This window comes from Setaria italica, chromosome VIII (assembly GCF_000263155.2).
Source record: "Setaria italica strain Yugu1 chromosome VIII, Setaria_italica_v2.0, whole genome shotgun sequence".
Taxonomy (NCBI): Eukaryota; Viridiplantae; Streptophyta; class Magnoliopsida; order Poales; family Poaceae; genus Setaria; species Setaria italica.
Window position 1 is genome coordinate 34,684,104 of NC_028457.1, and position 16,861 is coordinate 34,700,964.

At 44.5% G+C, this 16,861-nt stretch overlaps 2 protein-coding genes across 5 annotated transcripts; both read right to left on the reverse strand.

Moving 5' to 3' along the window:
• Positions 1 to 838: 838 nt before the first annotated feature.
• LOC101775767 (putative disease resistance RPP13-like protein 3) lies at positions 839 to 4,716 on the reverse strand. 3 transcript variants are annotated; one of them, XM_012848341.2, is made up of 5 exons: positions 4,477 to 4,716; positions 3,569 to 4,386; positions 2,336 to 3,172; positions 1,158 to 2,017; positions 839 to 1,069 (listed from the first exon to the last, which is right to left on the reverse strand). In XM_012848341.2, exons 2-4 carry the CDS (start codon positions 4,378 to 4,380, stop codon positions 1,252 to 1,254), a joined length of 2,415 nt encoding a protein of 804 aa, XP_012703795.1. In that variant the 5' UTR covers positions 4,381 to 4,386; positions 4,477 to 4,716; the 3' UTR covers positions 839 to 1,069; positions 1,158 to 1,251. The 3 variants fall into 3 exon arrangements, with proteins under 3 accessions (XP_012703795.1, XP_022684599.1, XP_012703790.1); XM_022828864.1 differs by having other exon boundaries at positions 839 to 1,063; positions 1,158 to 3,172; XM_012848336.2 differs by having other exon boundaries at positions 1,158 to 3,172; positions 4,477 to 4,715.
• Positions 4,717 to 9,670: 4,954 nt separating this feature from the next.
• On the reverse strand, positions 9,671 to 13,816 carry LOC101777130 (transmembrane protein 45A). 2 transcript variants are annotated; one of them, XM_012848344.2, is made up of 3 exons: positions 13,169 to 13,816; positions 12,283 to 13,092; positions 9,671 to 10,505 (listed from the first exon to the last, which is right to left on the reverse strand). In XM_012848344.2, the coding sequence occupies exons 2-3, from the start codon at positions 12,636 to 12,638 to the stop codon at positions 9,977 to 9,979; spliced, it is 885 nt and encodes a 294-aa protein (XP_012703798.1). In that variant the 5' UTR covers positions 12,639 to 13,092; positions 13,169 to 13,816; the 3' UTR covers positions 9,671 to 9,976. The 2 variants fall into 2 exon arrangements, with proteins under 2 accessions (XP_012703798.1, XP_012703797.1); XM_012848343.3 differs by having other exon boundaries at positions 12,283 to 12,865; positions 13,169 to 13,813.
• Positions 13,817 to 16,861: the final 3,045 nt, after the last annotated feature.

Consider the following 16,861-nt stretch of genomic DNA (forward strand, 5'->3'; position numbering starts at 1 on the left):
CAATGCCGAGCAGCCCATCTACTGCTTTCAGTGCTACTTGAATCACCGATTCGTATATTTTGTGCAATTTGGAGAGCAACCATGGGGCACAGCACATTGTTTGATGTGTTATGTATTTGCTTTAATGCTCGGCGGACGTGTGGTTGTAGATTCAGTTAATCTGGCTGATGAGATGTGTTTTGGACTTAGTTAGGGGCCAGGACCTTGTAGTCCTGGAGCCAGCTAAGAAGAATTAATCTGAGAGCTGTTTTTCATGCATCATCTTTTGTAGATGCATTTTCTCTGTTAGCCTAGGGCCTGTTCGCTTCAGCTTATAAGCCGGCTGAAAAGCTGAAACGGCTGATTTGTTGTGAGACAAAAATACTGTTTGGTGGCTGATAAGCCGACTGAATAAGCTGAAGCGAACAGGCCGCTACTTGTTCATGTCAGCTATTTAGGATCATTAGTATAGCTTTCTATGTCTATATTCTGCCAAAATGTTCATGTCTTTCAAACACCTGTTCTACATGGTATTTGCGTATATATATTGTTGATTTAAATATTGGGATCATTTAACTGTAAGTTTGCTTAGTGACCTGTAAAGTGCATAACAGTTAATTATTGGGATCATTTAACTGTTATGCACTTTATAGTCATACTCCCTCCGTCCCAAATTATATATCGCTTTGGCTTTTGTAGATGCATAGATATTATTATGCATCTAGGCATAGGGTATATCTAAGTGCATAATAAAATTTATAAATTTAATAAAACCAAACGACCTATTATTTGGGACAGAGAAGTAGTACTTTTAAAGTGGGAGGTGGGGCCAGAGTGTTGTCCTAGTGCTACAATCACAAAGCTGAACATTTTTCTCAACCCATATTTCCTGACCCATGACGTTTGGATTGGCAAAAGCGAAAAAAAAACATACTGAGAAAATGCACACCTAGATTCGTCTGTCTGTGCATAATTCATCAACCAGGGTCAGTTTTGCTTGAACCGTCTATCGGCGAGCATCATAATTCTTGCAATGTTGGCGATTGGCGATAACGAGAAATATTTTCTCACGTCCATTATCAATCTGAATCTGAGACAGAAACAAAGAATTTCTGGAAAACATGGGAAAGGAGGAAACAAGAAGGATGATAAAACAACTGAAGCCACAGCAGCCTCACCTTTTAGTGTCAAGGTTCACCAAGATGTAGTTCAGCTGCATGTGGCAATTGAGCACTGGATGTAGTCTGTATCTTCACCTGCTTATCGACTTCATCAGAGTATAGTAAGGCGGGGATGATTGGGATGAAATTCAGCTGCACGCCTCAGTGTAGCCTTTACATGTTCCACCTCCTCAGTGCTGGCCACTTCAGATCGCAACTCGATGAACACATCCTGCAGCAATGGTAGGTTCCTTATGCCCATGTCGAGACCGCCATCGCTGCTGGTGGTTTCTTTTGCTTCCCACATAAAGAACAGGTCGAGATAAAGCTCTCTGAGCCTCGGCATAGCTCCTTGCCGAAATACGACAGGTTCTACAAATCCCCAAAACTTGCAGTGTACAAGGCACGGGAACAAGCCAGCACCAACATCGAATCTCCCATGTATTCCAAGGTTCGCACGGTCCACCTCCAGTTCTAGAGAGCGAAGAGCTGGCAACCTCCCAAGGATCTCGAGATCCTTTAGCTGCAGCTCCCTCACGGCGATCCATAGAAAGGAGAGGTTAGGAAGGACTGATCTATTCATCCAAGCTGGAAGTGCTGAGAACCAGCAGCTCCGTACGGTATTCAATCTACAAAGATGTTGAGGGGCAACCCAGGCATCCAATCCACCAATGCTGCGTCGACCATCGATGACCTCAATGTATAGATTCCTAATCTTTTGCAGCTTGCTTAGGTACTCCACCAAATTGTTGTTCCAATTGTTGAAGACAATACGCAGCACCCTCAGTTCCAGTAGCTGGCCCATCTCTTCTATGGAATCCATGGTGGAGTCATCAATGCGTAATAGCAGATATTCGAGGCATGCCATGTTTCCAATCCTGCTTGGCAGTATTGTAGACCAGTCAGTGTATAGGAACATCAAGTTTCTTAGCTGAACAACAGTCGGTGGCAAGCTAGAAATTTTGTTACACGTTACGTCCAAAGTTTGTAGAAATGAGAGGTTTCCTATTTTCTCGGGGAGTTGAGCAATACTTGTGCCACGTAGTCCCAGGTACCTCAAGTGAAGTAAATTCCCAAGATGCTTAAGGCTGTAGCTTTGTGAAAGATTACAACCATGTAGATTCAGGACACGTGTAACTCGGAAACTCTCAAGGGCCGGCATTAAATCAAGAGCAGATGGAAATACAAAAACTGACCTCACTTGTTGCAAGCTCTTTGTAGTCCAAGTCATAGAATGATCTTCATTGGCACTTTGAAGGGACAACCTCCGGATTGTATTTGATGATGTGTTTTCCATATCATTTAGTATTGTAATAAAGTTTTCTTCATTTGAGAAGGAACAGATAAGATCGAGTACCATATCATGTACTTTGCATCCTTGTACCAGGCCAGAGTACCAGTCATGCATTGGTTGGATCATACTTCTATTGAGGAGATCATTGAAGTAACTCTCTCCAACATCAAATAGGCTTTGGCCTTGTTTTCCACGTTGAATAAAACCTTCGGCTATCCAAAGGTTTATCAAACAAACTTTGTGAATCATATAATCTTCTGGAAATAGACTTAAATATAATAAACATGTCCTTAGATGGGATGGCATATCATAATAGCTAAGTGACAAAATTTCTCTCATATTACTCACATCTGGATCATTTTCCAATCCAGTACCCATAGACTTGTATACCTTGTACCACTCTATTATATTTCCTCCTTTCCTAGCCAATAAACTAGCTATCATAATGATAGCTAAGGGTACACCAGCACATTTCTTTAGTATTTTATCAGAGACTTCTACCAACTGCTCATCAGGACATTCATCTTTGTCTTCATTGGCAAATATTCTTCTATACAATAAAATTTTCGAGTCATGAAGGCAAAGAGGTTTCAGCTTATAGGTACCACCAACTTGTTGACCGACATTGAAATTGCGGGTAGTTGTGATAATTCTGTATCCAGCATCATTATCAGGCAGCGCACCTCTCATCAATTTCCAAACTGAAATATCCCATATGTCATCAAGAACAATGATATATCTGTTTGTATGACAACACAAAATTAAAAGCCATCCTATTAACAAATTAGACTACATATGGCATTATGCTTACACACACTGTGTATGTTGAGCTGACTAGGGAGTTGTTGTTAACTTAGAATAGCTAGAGTATTAAAAGAACAACTAGATTAGCGCTGCAAGTCCTTTAAAGTCAGGAGTCTCCTTTAAGTCCTTTATGAAATTATTTTTCTATATTACGTGATAAAGCTTGAATGGTTGTATTTTTTAAAAAAATAACAAGGACATGCATGAACATTAATTTATCATCAACCTTATGTATACTTATTACCATGATGAAACGGAGGGCATATATTATCAGTGAAAAGAAAACAACTTCATGTATATGTACAAATTGATGAAAGGAGTGCTTTTATACCTTTTATCTTGAAGGAATTCTTTGAGAATATTGATAAGCCGCATCTCATCCAACGTTTCTTCATTGATGCTCTTGCCAAGGTCATAGAGCAATCCCTTTAGTAATTTCTTCGAATCAGGATTTTCAGACACTGAAACAAAAGCAGAACAATCGAATCCTGCTCTAATCTTTTCATAAACTGCTTTAGCAAGAGTTGTCTTGCCCAGCCCTCCAAATCCAACAATTGAAACAATCTTGCCTTGCTGCATGGGTACTTCTTCCCTTTCTGTCATAATCTTGATTATCTCATCTCTTGCCCCGTCAATACCAACAAGATCTTTCACCTCCAGGTACGGAGTGGATAAACGAGGATCCGAAGCCGCTGTGACAGGCTTATCAACGCCAATTTTGACCTTATAATTGCGGCGCCGCTCGTGCACCTCTATGACGCGGCTCTTGATCTCCCTGATTTCAGTTGCAATTTTACGGCGAATCTTGGGCTGCATCAATAGATCGAGGCTTCTGCCAATTGCTTTCTTGAGACCATGCTGATTGACTAGCTTTCTACCCTTGGATTGTACCATGAACATGTCAATACTGTCCTCTATGTCATAGGACAGCTCTCTCACATTCCCAGCCCAAATCTTCTCCCCATTGGGAAGCTGGTCTGGAGGATTCTTGGAGATGTCCTCTAGGGCACCCTTCATGCTCTCCAGCTCTTTTTGGAGGAACTTGATCTCACCGTTCAGCCCCTTCTGCAGATTGTACTCACCGGCGGCCAGATGAGCGAGCTTTGTGATGACGCTTGGCAGTGCTCCCGTCACAACCTCCATTGCTATCTGCATTTACACGGTTATCAGTGGCATGCCTATCGTAATTCATATCTATAAAGATCGAGAAAGAGCAAGCTATAGGACATTAGGACTCACTGAGTGCTCCTGGTTCCCTATGGAGCCTGCTGGTTGCTGGATCCGTCAGCTCGCTCTATGTTTCTGCTCGCTGCTTTCTGCCTTTGCTGCTGCTTTGCAACAGGATGGAGAGCCCGATGGGATGTAGGGGAAGGCAATAATAGCCGAGATGGAGCAAGTAGAAGAGGCCTTGTTCACTTCCCACAAAACTCCCAACTTTGGTACTATGCAAAAAGAAGATTCTCCATCACATCAAACTTGCGGTACATGTATGGAGTACTAAATGTAGATGAAATCAAAAACTAATTGCACAGTTTTGTTGTACTTTGCGAGACGAATCTTTTGAGCCTAATTAGTCAATATTTGGACAATAATTCACAAATACAAACGAAACGCTACAGTGTTGCTACAGTAATTTGGCACCTCCCAAATTCGCAAAGTAAACAAGGGCGAGGTCGCTGTGGAACCCTGTCATCCGTGGCCCACGTTACACCTAACAAGGGCATGGAATTCCGCCTCATCTGCTTGTCCAGAGAAACACGATGGCCCATGCGGCTGTTGTTTTGTTTCACTTCTTTAGTTGTTTTCTTTGTTCCTTCTGAATTCCCCTACCAAATCCCCAATTGTTTGTGTGGTTGTGCTGAATTGGTGGACAAGCAGGTTCTCTTACTTGCAGAATTTCGTAGACTTTGACAACGAAGAGGACCAAGACATTGAAAACATTTTATTCTGCTGCTGCTGCGCCTATTTTACAACCCAAGAGCCAACCTGTGCAGAGTACGTGTAGAACTAGTTAGTGCAACAAGCACTCAGGGGCAGCAGGGCAAAGCATGCATGGCACCGGTAGCAGCCTAGCAGCGGCAGACGGACACCAGGAATTGGCGGTGGCTGGCTGGTGAAAGCAGCCTAGTGGCGGCGCCGCATAGAACTCCAGCACCAGCTGTGTCTACATAGGCGGATAATGGATAAATATCCGGCTTCCTATTTCGAGCGGATCAATCAGCAGCTATTACAATCTGTACTAATCAAACCGACTCAGAAATAAATTCTCAAATTAAAAGACCATCCATTTGAACTCCACTCAAAAATAAATTCTCAAATTAAAGGACCATCCATTTAAACTAAAGTGCTGCCATCTCGGAAGACAGACACGCTGAAATTAAGAAGTCCTAGTCGTCACTCTCATTTTGGTGAAACCTGGCCCCGTATCGCAGCTGGTACGTTCCCTGAATAGTACGTGCAAAAAAGCTTTCAGTCAGCATTTTTCAAAAATCACATCATTTCTAAACATCCAAATTGCCAACAAAAAATTGCAACCCCATCAGTAAATATAAATTTGGTTTGTGTCCCCTTGCCTAGCGCAACCGTGAAACAAATCATAAATATTAGAGGGTGGGAGATACCAAATACAATATAAACATCTTGGCGTAGAAATTTGGTATAGGTGCATCTAAAGAAAAGATGGTTAATTGATTCTGCATAACTACAGCAGTATTTGTCACCCTTCTAATTTCTTCTAACAAGATTATCTTTTATTAAGATTACCCCTTTCTTTAAGTATCGCATACTAGTAGTAGTCTCAACTGCCACTAGTACTGACGAGACGATTATACATGAATTTAAATGAAAAAACATCATTCTTGTGTAGAGACCACACAAATGTATCTCTTCCTTAGTGAAGATTTACATCTACAATTCTAGTCTCTAGATTATGCCACTCTAAAAGCTTAACATGTGGGGGCCTTACTCTGAAGGTTCCGCTGATCACCTATATTAGTCCCTGGATTAGTAGACTATTACAGTTATCATCACAGTTCAGTATTTAAGGAATAAAAGACGTATAAATTAATAAGAAATCAAATTCACCTTATCGCAGTGAAGAGAAGTGCAAGTGCCCATCCACTAACAAGATGGTTGAAACACCCGGAGACCTATACCTGCACAATGAAAGCAAGCTTGACTACACTTATGAATGGTACTCAGCAAATCCTAGTGTCAAAATTATATTAGATGCCGGGGAGATCAAGGGAAGGGTATGAGGTTTGATAATAAGCATATTTAATGCAAGGTGAGGTGGAATTTTGGAAGAAGAAGAGGAAGAAGGCAATTTTATTATATTGTTGGCCCTGGAGAGGGAATCTTACCTCCCCTACCAGTTCCTAAGTTTGAAAGAAGCTCCAGAGGCCGTCAGGGTCATTCTGGGCCGGCTTACACCTCATTTAAAGATTACTCTCTTGGGGCCTCAGCCCTACCTCACCAACACCCAAGCTATGGAACACATGATCGCTAATCGACAAGAGCTTTGACTATGTGGGCTCGTAACCATGAGCCTCGGCTATCCAGATAGATTTATGACTCTACGTAGAGGTGTACACTTTACCCATACGTTCGATCAGCCCATACCTCCGCGAAAGGTGATACTAACCTATGAAACCCGTACCCACCGACGTCTATCTCTAGACAACATTCCCTAGTTCCATCCACAGATACAGCTGGGTCCAAACAGGGGTCATATTACGTCCACAAATGGACACTATCCCTGGAAATAGATGCATCATTACATGGCATACAATGGCACCAGGTCCTCTGGACCTCAGCCTATGACTCATGCCGACTGAACCTAGGACTATGCGAAGGTCCTGCTCCAGTCTACTTATTGCCCACCGTGGCCCCTTGGGATTATTTACTAGGTTCAGCTAGTGGGGTGTGAATCAAGACCTCACATAAACAAACACTCCCAAAGGTTGTACCTTTTTGGCTAGTGTGGTTGCACATTTCACGAGAATGAGTTTCCCATGACCTGGTCCTTGTACGACCAAAGTAAACTTTTGAGACACGATCCTCTAGCAAGGCTGCCCCCTTACTTCCTTATCTTGTCCTTAATGGGTTCTAACTTTTTAGTTGGTTGATTTTATTACAAACTCACACCTTCTAGGGTTTCAGTGTTTAGACCTGGCAACCTACCGAGGGGGTGCCTGAGGTAGTGTTTTGGTTGGTGGAGCTCGTCGAGATCAAGAACTCAAAGGTAAACGCAGACACATGATTTAGACAGGTTCGAACCACTGAATAGCTTAATACCCTACGTCCTATGTGTTGGTTATATTGGATTGCTTTGGAGGGTATCCCTGCCTCGCCTTATTTACATGGAGGTAGGGTTACAGGTCGGTTGGTTACAAGAATACTAGTCGGATACGACTAGAGAAGTCGTACTCTCATTATAATGATTACTTTTCTAATCCTCAGCTAGTTCCTGTCTTTCCATGTAGATTATGACGTCCTGTGCCATAGTTTCAATGTCAGATGTGCCTCAGAGTACAACCCCATATTCGGGACTGCCAAACTTTCTAGTGGGCCCATGGATGTAAGTACGACATAGGGTTTTCCATAAAACATAATGATTGTGATATTCTCAGAGAATTCTATTTCTAAATGACGCTCGGTCATTGATATAGTCATGACTGGTATCATTAATAGGATTTCTGGCAAGAAGCGGCTGCAAGTCAATGCGAGAAAAGAGTAGAGGTGGGTTGCTCCTATAACCTTTTAGAAAATGCAAGTCAAGTTATTATCTTGGTGAATTTTATTATTTCTAAAAATATAGTTCAAAATATGTTCAAGGAGGTTGGTGCTAGGACTTGCCTTCATTGATGCTTCCTTAACGTTTCTCAGGTCGACCAGGGTCTTGACTTGTCATCCTTCTCTTGATTGTCTACCGAGTGATAAAAGCGCATAAGACAACAATCAATAAAACAATACACCAATCAATACCTAAGGAATGGAAACAAGGAGGATGATGGACATTTTGGGAATTACCTGGCATTTAAAGGTGAATTCCCGGATAAAGGATGAAAGGTTTATTAATTATTTAGAAATAAGTTTCTAAATAATTAATGGATCGATTAGTTGTATTTTTCAAAATAATTTTAAGAAATTATGAACGGATTTCGTAGAGTTTTGGAAAGGCATTATAATGGCTGGGTTTGGATGATAATTTGAGATTTTGGTTGGGTGGCACTACAGCTAGATGGGGTTAAGGTTTAGGGTTTTGGTTGGGTATTATAATTTCTAGGTTGGGATGATATTTGGAGGTTTCAATTGGGTGGCATAACGGTTGTGCTTGGACGAGGATTGGATTTTTGGTTGGGCGCCATAATGGTTATGCTAAGAGGCTATCTAAGGTTCTATTTGAGCATCATAACGGCTATGGGGCGGAACGGACCGGAGGTTTGAGTAGATCTTTAAGAGGTTGGGGTCACTAGTGAATTGTGGAATGATCCTAAAGAGTAGAACTTGAGAGCTTGTGCGACAGTTGGTCTGTCCCGACACTAGTGGATAGTACACATGACGACAGACGCAGTCGGGCAATATCCTAGTTACTAGCTAGTCAATATATGCAATAACGGGCTATCAATCAAAACATTAAGACCAATTGCAAAATGTCTAAGTTAACCATAACGGCCTACAAAAGAAAGTACAACCATCAAATTCTTAAAACCTTTCGGGCCTTGTTTAGTTGCCAAAGTTTGGAGGTGCCAAATTACTGTTACAGCACTGTAGCACACTGTAGCGTTTCATTTGTATTTGTGAATTATTGTCCAAACATTGACTAATTAGGCTCAAAAGATTCGTCTCGCAAAGTACAACAAAACTGTGCAATTAGTTTTTAATTTCGTCTACATTTAGTACTCCATGCATATACCGCAAGTTTGATGTGATGAGGAATCTTCTTTTTGCATAGTGCCAAAGTTGGGAGTTGGGGGTGACTAAACGAGGACTCGATTTAACAGAATACGAGAGTGACTAGTAGAGAAACGCCTATTTTTCTAAGGTGATTTCAGTCACCTTTTTTTGTCGAATCATAATGTGAAACGCTAAAAAACCCATCTTACTAGAAAGCAGACGGAAAAGGGGAGTCTATTGAAAAGTAATGATAAAACCAGTAAAGAAAAGGAACATCATCCAGACTAAGAACCAGCTGAAAATTAATGAAAAAAAATACAATCAGAAAAAAGAGAGCAGGCAGTTTGCACGAATTTTTCAGAAGTTGTCCTTGAAATGGGACTCATTTTTCAGGTGCCACTCAATCAGTTGCAGCAATATCTGAGAGCAGAAGAACATCAGCAACTCAGACTGTGTTATCTGAAACTTTACTTGCTACTCTCACTTTGGCATTAGAAAGAAAAGAAAAGAAGATCCGGGCCAGAACACTTGATCATGTTGTACAACACAATTTTCTATGAAGAACTATTTTCCAATCAACAAGAACTTTCCTTCTCTTATTCTACTCCTCATGTAACAAGCATACAAAAATCAGTGACTGTTACAAATCAAGTTAAGCAACTCATGAAACCTTTTTGTAAATTTCAGGAGAAAAAGGCTCTGGTAATTTCTCTTTAATTAATCCCAAAATGTACACTCCCTACCCGTATGCCGAGCTCAAGTCTGAAAACTCTCAATGGCCCAGCCATTTCTTCAAGTACTCCTATACCAAATCCAAGAAGCAGAGAAGCAGCAATGGCCACTAGATCGCGCACTCCTCCCGGGAGCCCGTGCCGGCGTCACCCTCCATCGCCGCGACGTGCTTGTCGTGCATCGCCGTCAAGTCCGGGTGCCCGTACCTCGCCGCGGCGACGGCGTAGCACACAAGCACGTACAGGAAGGCCAACAACACGAGCCCGAACAGCTGGAAGTTCGCCAGCTGCTCGGAGCGTTCCTGCGCGGCGTGTAAATGGCACTCGATGTGGCCGTCGGCATCACGGGCACAGCCCTTGGGGAGCATGGGACCGTACAGCGTGAACGCCGTCTGGTAGAACCAGAGACCCTGCAGGGCGATGAGGATGCCGGAGGCGAGGTCGACGGGGAAGCTCTCCGGCAGGAGCGCGCCGAGGACGGTGGCGACGATGCAGAGGCCGACGAGGACGACGAGGAGGTAGTGGTAGTAGCCCTCCAGGCCCATGTGGGTGGTGGAGTGGAAGTAGAAGAGCACGAACTCTGCTGTGAACGCTGTCGCAGCCAACAGGCAGAGCACGCCATCGGTCAACGGCATGTACCTGCAGCGATCACCATGTTAGCTCTGCACCATAGATAATCCTTTGTTTACCTGACTGTTACTCTGTTAAAACTGAAAATGACAATGAGAGAAGTAAGGTGCGATTTCGTTCTTTTAACTGAAACAATAGCAGGTGAAGGAAAATACATGGCCTATTTTGACCGATTATGCAACCAGGTCACCCATTTCTCCAAGTTGCTGTTGCTCTGTACATAAGAATTTTAGCAAATTCTTGAGGTACAGAACTGTTCGGGCAAAATTCATACTTTATCAAACAAATCCTGACAGCTCAGTACTTGCACTGAAACTGTGCCTCTAAGCAATTATGCCTCTAAACAAAAGATGTTCGAAGCACTGAAACCAGTTGATGGTCAGAATGATTGTCCTCCACAGGGTAATGAGGTAATGATTGCTGTGTACCGTAGTACTAATTTGCAGTGTGAAGCATCATCACTCTCTATAGTTATCAATGGTTGCAGGGACAACATAACAAGATAAAACAAAATGGCAATATGATTGCAGCAGGAAAAAGGAAAAGGTCGAGCAGGGATTCCGTTCCACTGACAGTATGATTGCAGGGGAAAAGGTTAAGCAGCGATATCTGGCGTCCTGGGGGCCCAACACTACTCAAATGCAAAACAGAGTCAGACTGCACTTGCTACTGTACTTAGCAATCAGCAGTCGTGAGTAGTGACAACCTGGACCTACATCAACTTCCAAAGGTAAAAGAAAAGGGACATAAACATCTCCATGAGTTCCCTTTTTGTCCAGCTCAAGAATGCAGGGTGAGATGGCAAATCTTTTGCATCATCATCCATGCTGATTCAGATTCTGCAATGATGTGGGCCTAAGGCCAGTCTCAATGGAGTTTCATGAAGAATGTTATGAACATTAAATTTTATATCACATCAGCAATTATGTTGACTTGGCAAGGTCATTGATGATGAGAGTTTCATCATATGTGAGAGGAGTTTTATCCTCGTAACACTCCGCTAGCACAGTTATCTAGTTCTCAGTCTTGATAACTATACAATGAAACTGTACACTGAGACTGACCTGAGGGTGACACCGAAGACCATTGTCACAGACATAACAGCTACTAATAAAGTAATCACACTGTTAGCAGCAATACCAGTGTGCCCAAAAATTACCATGTCCATCAAACTTTGGCCGGCTATTGGCTACCTGATGAAGAAGGGCACTTCTTTTTTATTTTGAAATAAAGAAGGGCACTTTTACAGGCATTCAAAAAGGCAGAGCACTACGAAGGAATTTCTTTCACGGAAAAAGCAGCACTGGCACGAAACTAACAGTACAAGTACTTGTTGCCATTTGCAAGCCAAGTTGGACTAGCTGGACCACATGGACCAGCCACCAGCCGATCGCTCAAGAAGAACCCAGGCAGTGAGCGAGGCAGATGCGGACGCCGCAATAGTCAAGAACCATCTGCGGCGGCGAAGATTCCTACGCCACCCAACTAACCCAACCAACAACCCCACCTTTTCCTTTCAATTCACATGTACGATGCCAGCCAGACCGTGGCAATTGGCTTGGCTGGCTGAAGATCATCGAGTTCATCCGGAACCCAAATCCTAATCTTGCTGTTCCGATCAAAATTTCTAATCTTTGTTCAACCTCATATTCGAAACGAATAAAAAGATGAATTTTTAGCAAAAAAAAGCGATCTTTGATCATGTGGATGGCGCTGGTTGATGCTGATCCGTGCATAACTGTGCTAGAAGATGAGAAAACGACGCCGAGGAGGTTGACTGACTGACCTGGGCTTGAGCTGGGACGCGAGCGCGAGCGCCCCGAAGAGGAAGAACATGAGGAGCATCCCGCCGTGCTCGAGGTCGTTGAGGTGCGCCGGGTTGATCTCCCCGCCGGAGAAGATGTGGAGGTGCGTGGAGTAGAGCACCTCGACGCACATGTCCGCCAGCGCGCCGCCCGCGATCACGTAGAGCTCCAGCAGCCGCAGCGGCGACGATGGTGACGCGACGGAGACGGGGTTCCAGGCCCGGACGCGGAAGGAGGACGGCTCGGCGGCGAACCGCGCCACCGAGGACCAGACGCGCCACAGGCCGACGAGGAGGAAGAGCGTGCCCGGCAGCACGTGGCCCTTGAACGACCCCATTTTTTTTTTCGCCGGAGGGGCGGGCGGCGCTCAGGTCGGTCTCCGGCCCGCCGCGCGGGGTCGATGAGATGGATGGCCGGCCGCCGCCGCTTCGGGGCGTTGACCTGGGCGCCTTGGCCGGCGAACGGGCGGGCGGGGTAGTTCGCCTTGGCTGGCTCTGCGCCCGAGCAGAGCGGATCGTGGGATGCAGGGGTTGACTTTGCCGCCTCGGGAGGGAGCGCCGCCGCCTGGAGGAAATGAAATGAAATTAAATCAGGGAAGGGATGAGGATCACGGCTCGGCGGCCGGCGGTGCCTGCGATCGCTGGGCAGAGCGTGCGCTTGCGTTGCGGCGGATGGAACGGAGCGGCGGAGGCGCCGCCGCCGGGAGGGATCCGGCGAGCGGGAGCGAGAGGCTCTGGGATGCGCGGTGCAGGGGAGTGAGCGAGTGATGCGATGCGATGCGATGCTCCGAGCTGGACCGAATCATTGCTTTATCATGGGGGTGCGGAGATCGGAATCAGAGAAGCGTAAAGCAGAGGAAGGACGTACGTGTGCGATGGAGCGGAGTGATGACGACGGCGGACGGATGGGTCGTTGACGACGGAGGATCGGAGATCTCTGGTTGGCTCCTCCTCCTCCGCGCTCGGTCGCCTTTCCGGGGCGATGATGGCGGCCCGCTACCTGGCACCTCCCCCTTTTTCTCTCCGTCCGTCGGAACGATTCGGATTTGCCCCACAAGCTGTAGAGGCAGCGAGCATGGGGGTGGAGCGGAGCAGCTGGAGCTGGAGCTGGAGCTAGGCGCGCACGTGTACAAGAGCAAGTACAGCGGGGCAGAGGGCCGGACGAGGGAGGAGGAGGCGTTGGGGTTGGTGCGCGGCGGGGTCGATGGATGCTGCTGGCGCCGCCTGCTCTGACCTGCCCTGCCCTGCCCGTCCCTGCTCTGCTCCGGGATCCCCCCCTGCCCACTTGGTTTGTCGCCTGCTCTGCCTCCAAGCCACGGCGCCCAAGGGAAAGGGAGGGAACCGGCCGGTGCACAGCGGCAGCGCGGCAGGCGGCAGCGCCGCGTCGGGGTCAGGGACTCGCTTCGTCTAGTCCGGGCGCGTGGCGGTGCGGTGGACGAGCAGTGAATGATGCTCGCGGTAGAACGACCTGCTCCCGCGTCCCGCCCGTGCGCTTCTGCATGCGCGCCTCGTGCTCTAGGCTACCTAGCACGCACACCCGTGGATGTAAAAAATAAATGCATTTTATTTAAAGATTCTTCATTGTACAATAACGTAAGTGGTACGTTTTTTTAACAAAAATTAGAGCATGTTAGGCCAGTCCCAACCGTCCATCTCAACTGGTCCTGTTTGGTTACTTTTGCTAAAGTTTAGCAGCTAAAATTTGCTAAACTTTAGTTGCTAAACTTTAGCAAAAGCTATTGGGATACTCTTGTTAAAAGGCATTTAATGAGCTGTAAAAAGATCTATCTACCTTATTAAAGGTGCGCAGGAGGGGGAGACAAGCAATAAATGAGGGGTATAGGTTGTCCAGTCCACCTTTTAGAAAGTTTTTTGCTAAAGTGCTAAACTTTAGCAACTTAACTTTAGCAAGTTTTAGCAAGGGTGTTTGGCAGTTTAGCAGCTAAAAGTTGCTAAACTTTAGCAACTAAAGTTTAGCAATGTGGAACCAAACACCCTCTAAATATAGTCATGTAGGCAAAAAATTGAGGAGGCAAGAGAGTTAATGAGCAAAGATGTAAAAATATGGAGAAAAATTTGGCAAGATTGATACTATTTATGGACACTATGGGTTGGAACTTGCCTTAGTAATCACTATGAATGCAACTAATGATGTTCAGTGATCAAATAAACTGCATGCATGCGTATTAATGAACCGAACCTTAGAAACTAGCAAAACTAGACACTTGAATGAGCATGCATCCGTAAAGAGTGTATTTTTAGGATAAGGTAGTATTATCAAGTTCTTTACCATAATTAAGAGCTTGATAACTACACTTAATGAGTGTTATTAGGATGAAATTCCTCTCCCATCTCCCATCTGAATACATGCTATGCTAACTACTAGGAGGACAAACGCTTCGGGCTCCATAATTTTACTGCCTTTCGGCAAGGTTGTCGTGGTCATCCGACTCGATCGAACATCCGTCTTTTCGGGGGTGTTTGGAGAGGGGATGCTAAACTTTAGCACCCCACTTTTTAGCACCTTTTAGCACTTGGACTCCCAAACAGGAGTGCTAAAAGGGGTGTGCTAAAGTTTAGCACCCCCATTTTCTTTAGCACACCCAAGGGGTGCTAAAAGGTGCTAATGGGTGCTAAAAGTGGTCCCAAGCCCATTTTTTCCCTGCTGCCCCCCTCTCTCTCCTCTCCACTTTTCCCCAAGCCAGTCATAAATGAGGGCAATGTAGTCATTTCTCACCTAATGTGCTAAACTTTAGCACTGTATCCAAACAACCCCAAGTGCTAAACTCTAGCACTCCATTTGAGGGTGCTAAAGTTTAGCACTGTGCTAAAGTTTAGCATTGTGTATCCAAACAGGGCCTTCGTCGACTAGTGGCATCTGGTTAGGATTTCTCTTCTTTGGCATTCGATCCATGACTACGATTCTTGGAAGAGACCGGTGCTCTCTCCTACCACGCCCACATCGCCATCACCCGTCACACAGTGGAAATGATAGAGGGAAACAGGTGGAGCAGGCATTTTCGTGCGCACCCTTGATTCCTTTTTCGGGCCTCCTAAATCGCAAAGCGTTCCTAGCCACCAAAATATTAAGTGAATGTGAGAGTTCACGGTTCGTGTTGGACAAATCTCTTTGGGCTGAACTAGCAATCGCCTGGTGGTGTCAGGCTAAGGTACTCCAAGTAAACATGGATCGTAGATGTAAAGACATTTTACCTCCTAGGAGGTAATAGATTAAATATTTATCATATACATTTAAAAATACAAAAATGTGGGGGCAATATCTTCCTATTAGATACTAACTTCCATGTATTATTGTATTGGATCTAATTAAAGTTTCTCTCTTTTCCCCTCTCAGGTGAACATGCATGGACTGCAACAAATCTAGAAATTTCATCACTTAGTCCTCAGGAGACACATCTTAGGGATTATTTTTGTTCACGTTATAATTTTGCAGACTATAGGTGCCATGTAATATAATATATGGTAGTGTAATTCCGTTCTAAATTTCAACATGACAAATGTGGAATTTGTTTTAACTTCAAGTGTGTATGGATTTTCAATAATTATTAACAGCCGGCGTAATTATGTTACCTTGTAGAAAATACATCATAGCTTTGTATAAATTTTGTGTAAGCGCACACATGACTACATGACGGTGCACCAAACACCAAACACGTAGATGAAAAGTTTGCAACAGCATGCGTATGCATGCGTATTACCGGACTTTTAAGGAGATAATGGCGCAGATATATTAGCGGCATGCATGCATATGTGTATGACCGGGACTTGAGGAGATAATGGCGCAGAGATATATTTTCCTTTTATTTTCTAATTGATTTTTTCTCATTATAATCAAAGGTCCAGATTTGATTCACATCTTACCCGTAAAAGGTGTACCGTAGCATTGCCCACGAAACATTTCACAATTCGCCGTAGTTAATGACTATGGTGATCTTTTATTGGGAGTTTTTCGGACGTGTGTGTGGATGGGTGTGTATGGAGAGGGAAGGGAGGGGTGCTTGAGCCCCCACTCCTCCACCCATGCACATATTGAGGTCGTTTGAGGAAAACATGAGTTTAGATGCGTTTGTTTTAAAGAGTGTAACGAAGAGCAAGCGAAGAAGGTAGTTACATAGGAAATAAAGGAAGACGGTTTAGTCATTGTTGTGTCATTCGAGGCTTTGTTGGATGGAGAACAACCAGCTGTCAACAAAATTGGTATAGTCCAGTATTTAGACAGAGCAATGTAGTGGCTAGCGAAACTCGTGAAGTTTTGCAGGTTGATTACGTACGGTGGACAACATAAAAGCTTTAGGAACAATCCAAAATAACTGAAAGCGGATTTGTTGTTACAATATCAACATAATTCATGGTCGGAGTAAAATCAGTGAAGAAATAGATCCTGAAGAAAAATGGTCAAATTGAAGAAGGAAATACACCCAACATTTGAAGAAAAAAAAACGAACCTGACCAATTCTGTGCCGGGCACTTGTTAACGCCTGCTATTTATAGAAAGAAACGCCTGCTTGTCGCAAGCAGCCATGAATGACCAAACGCCTTG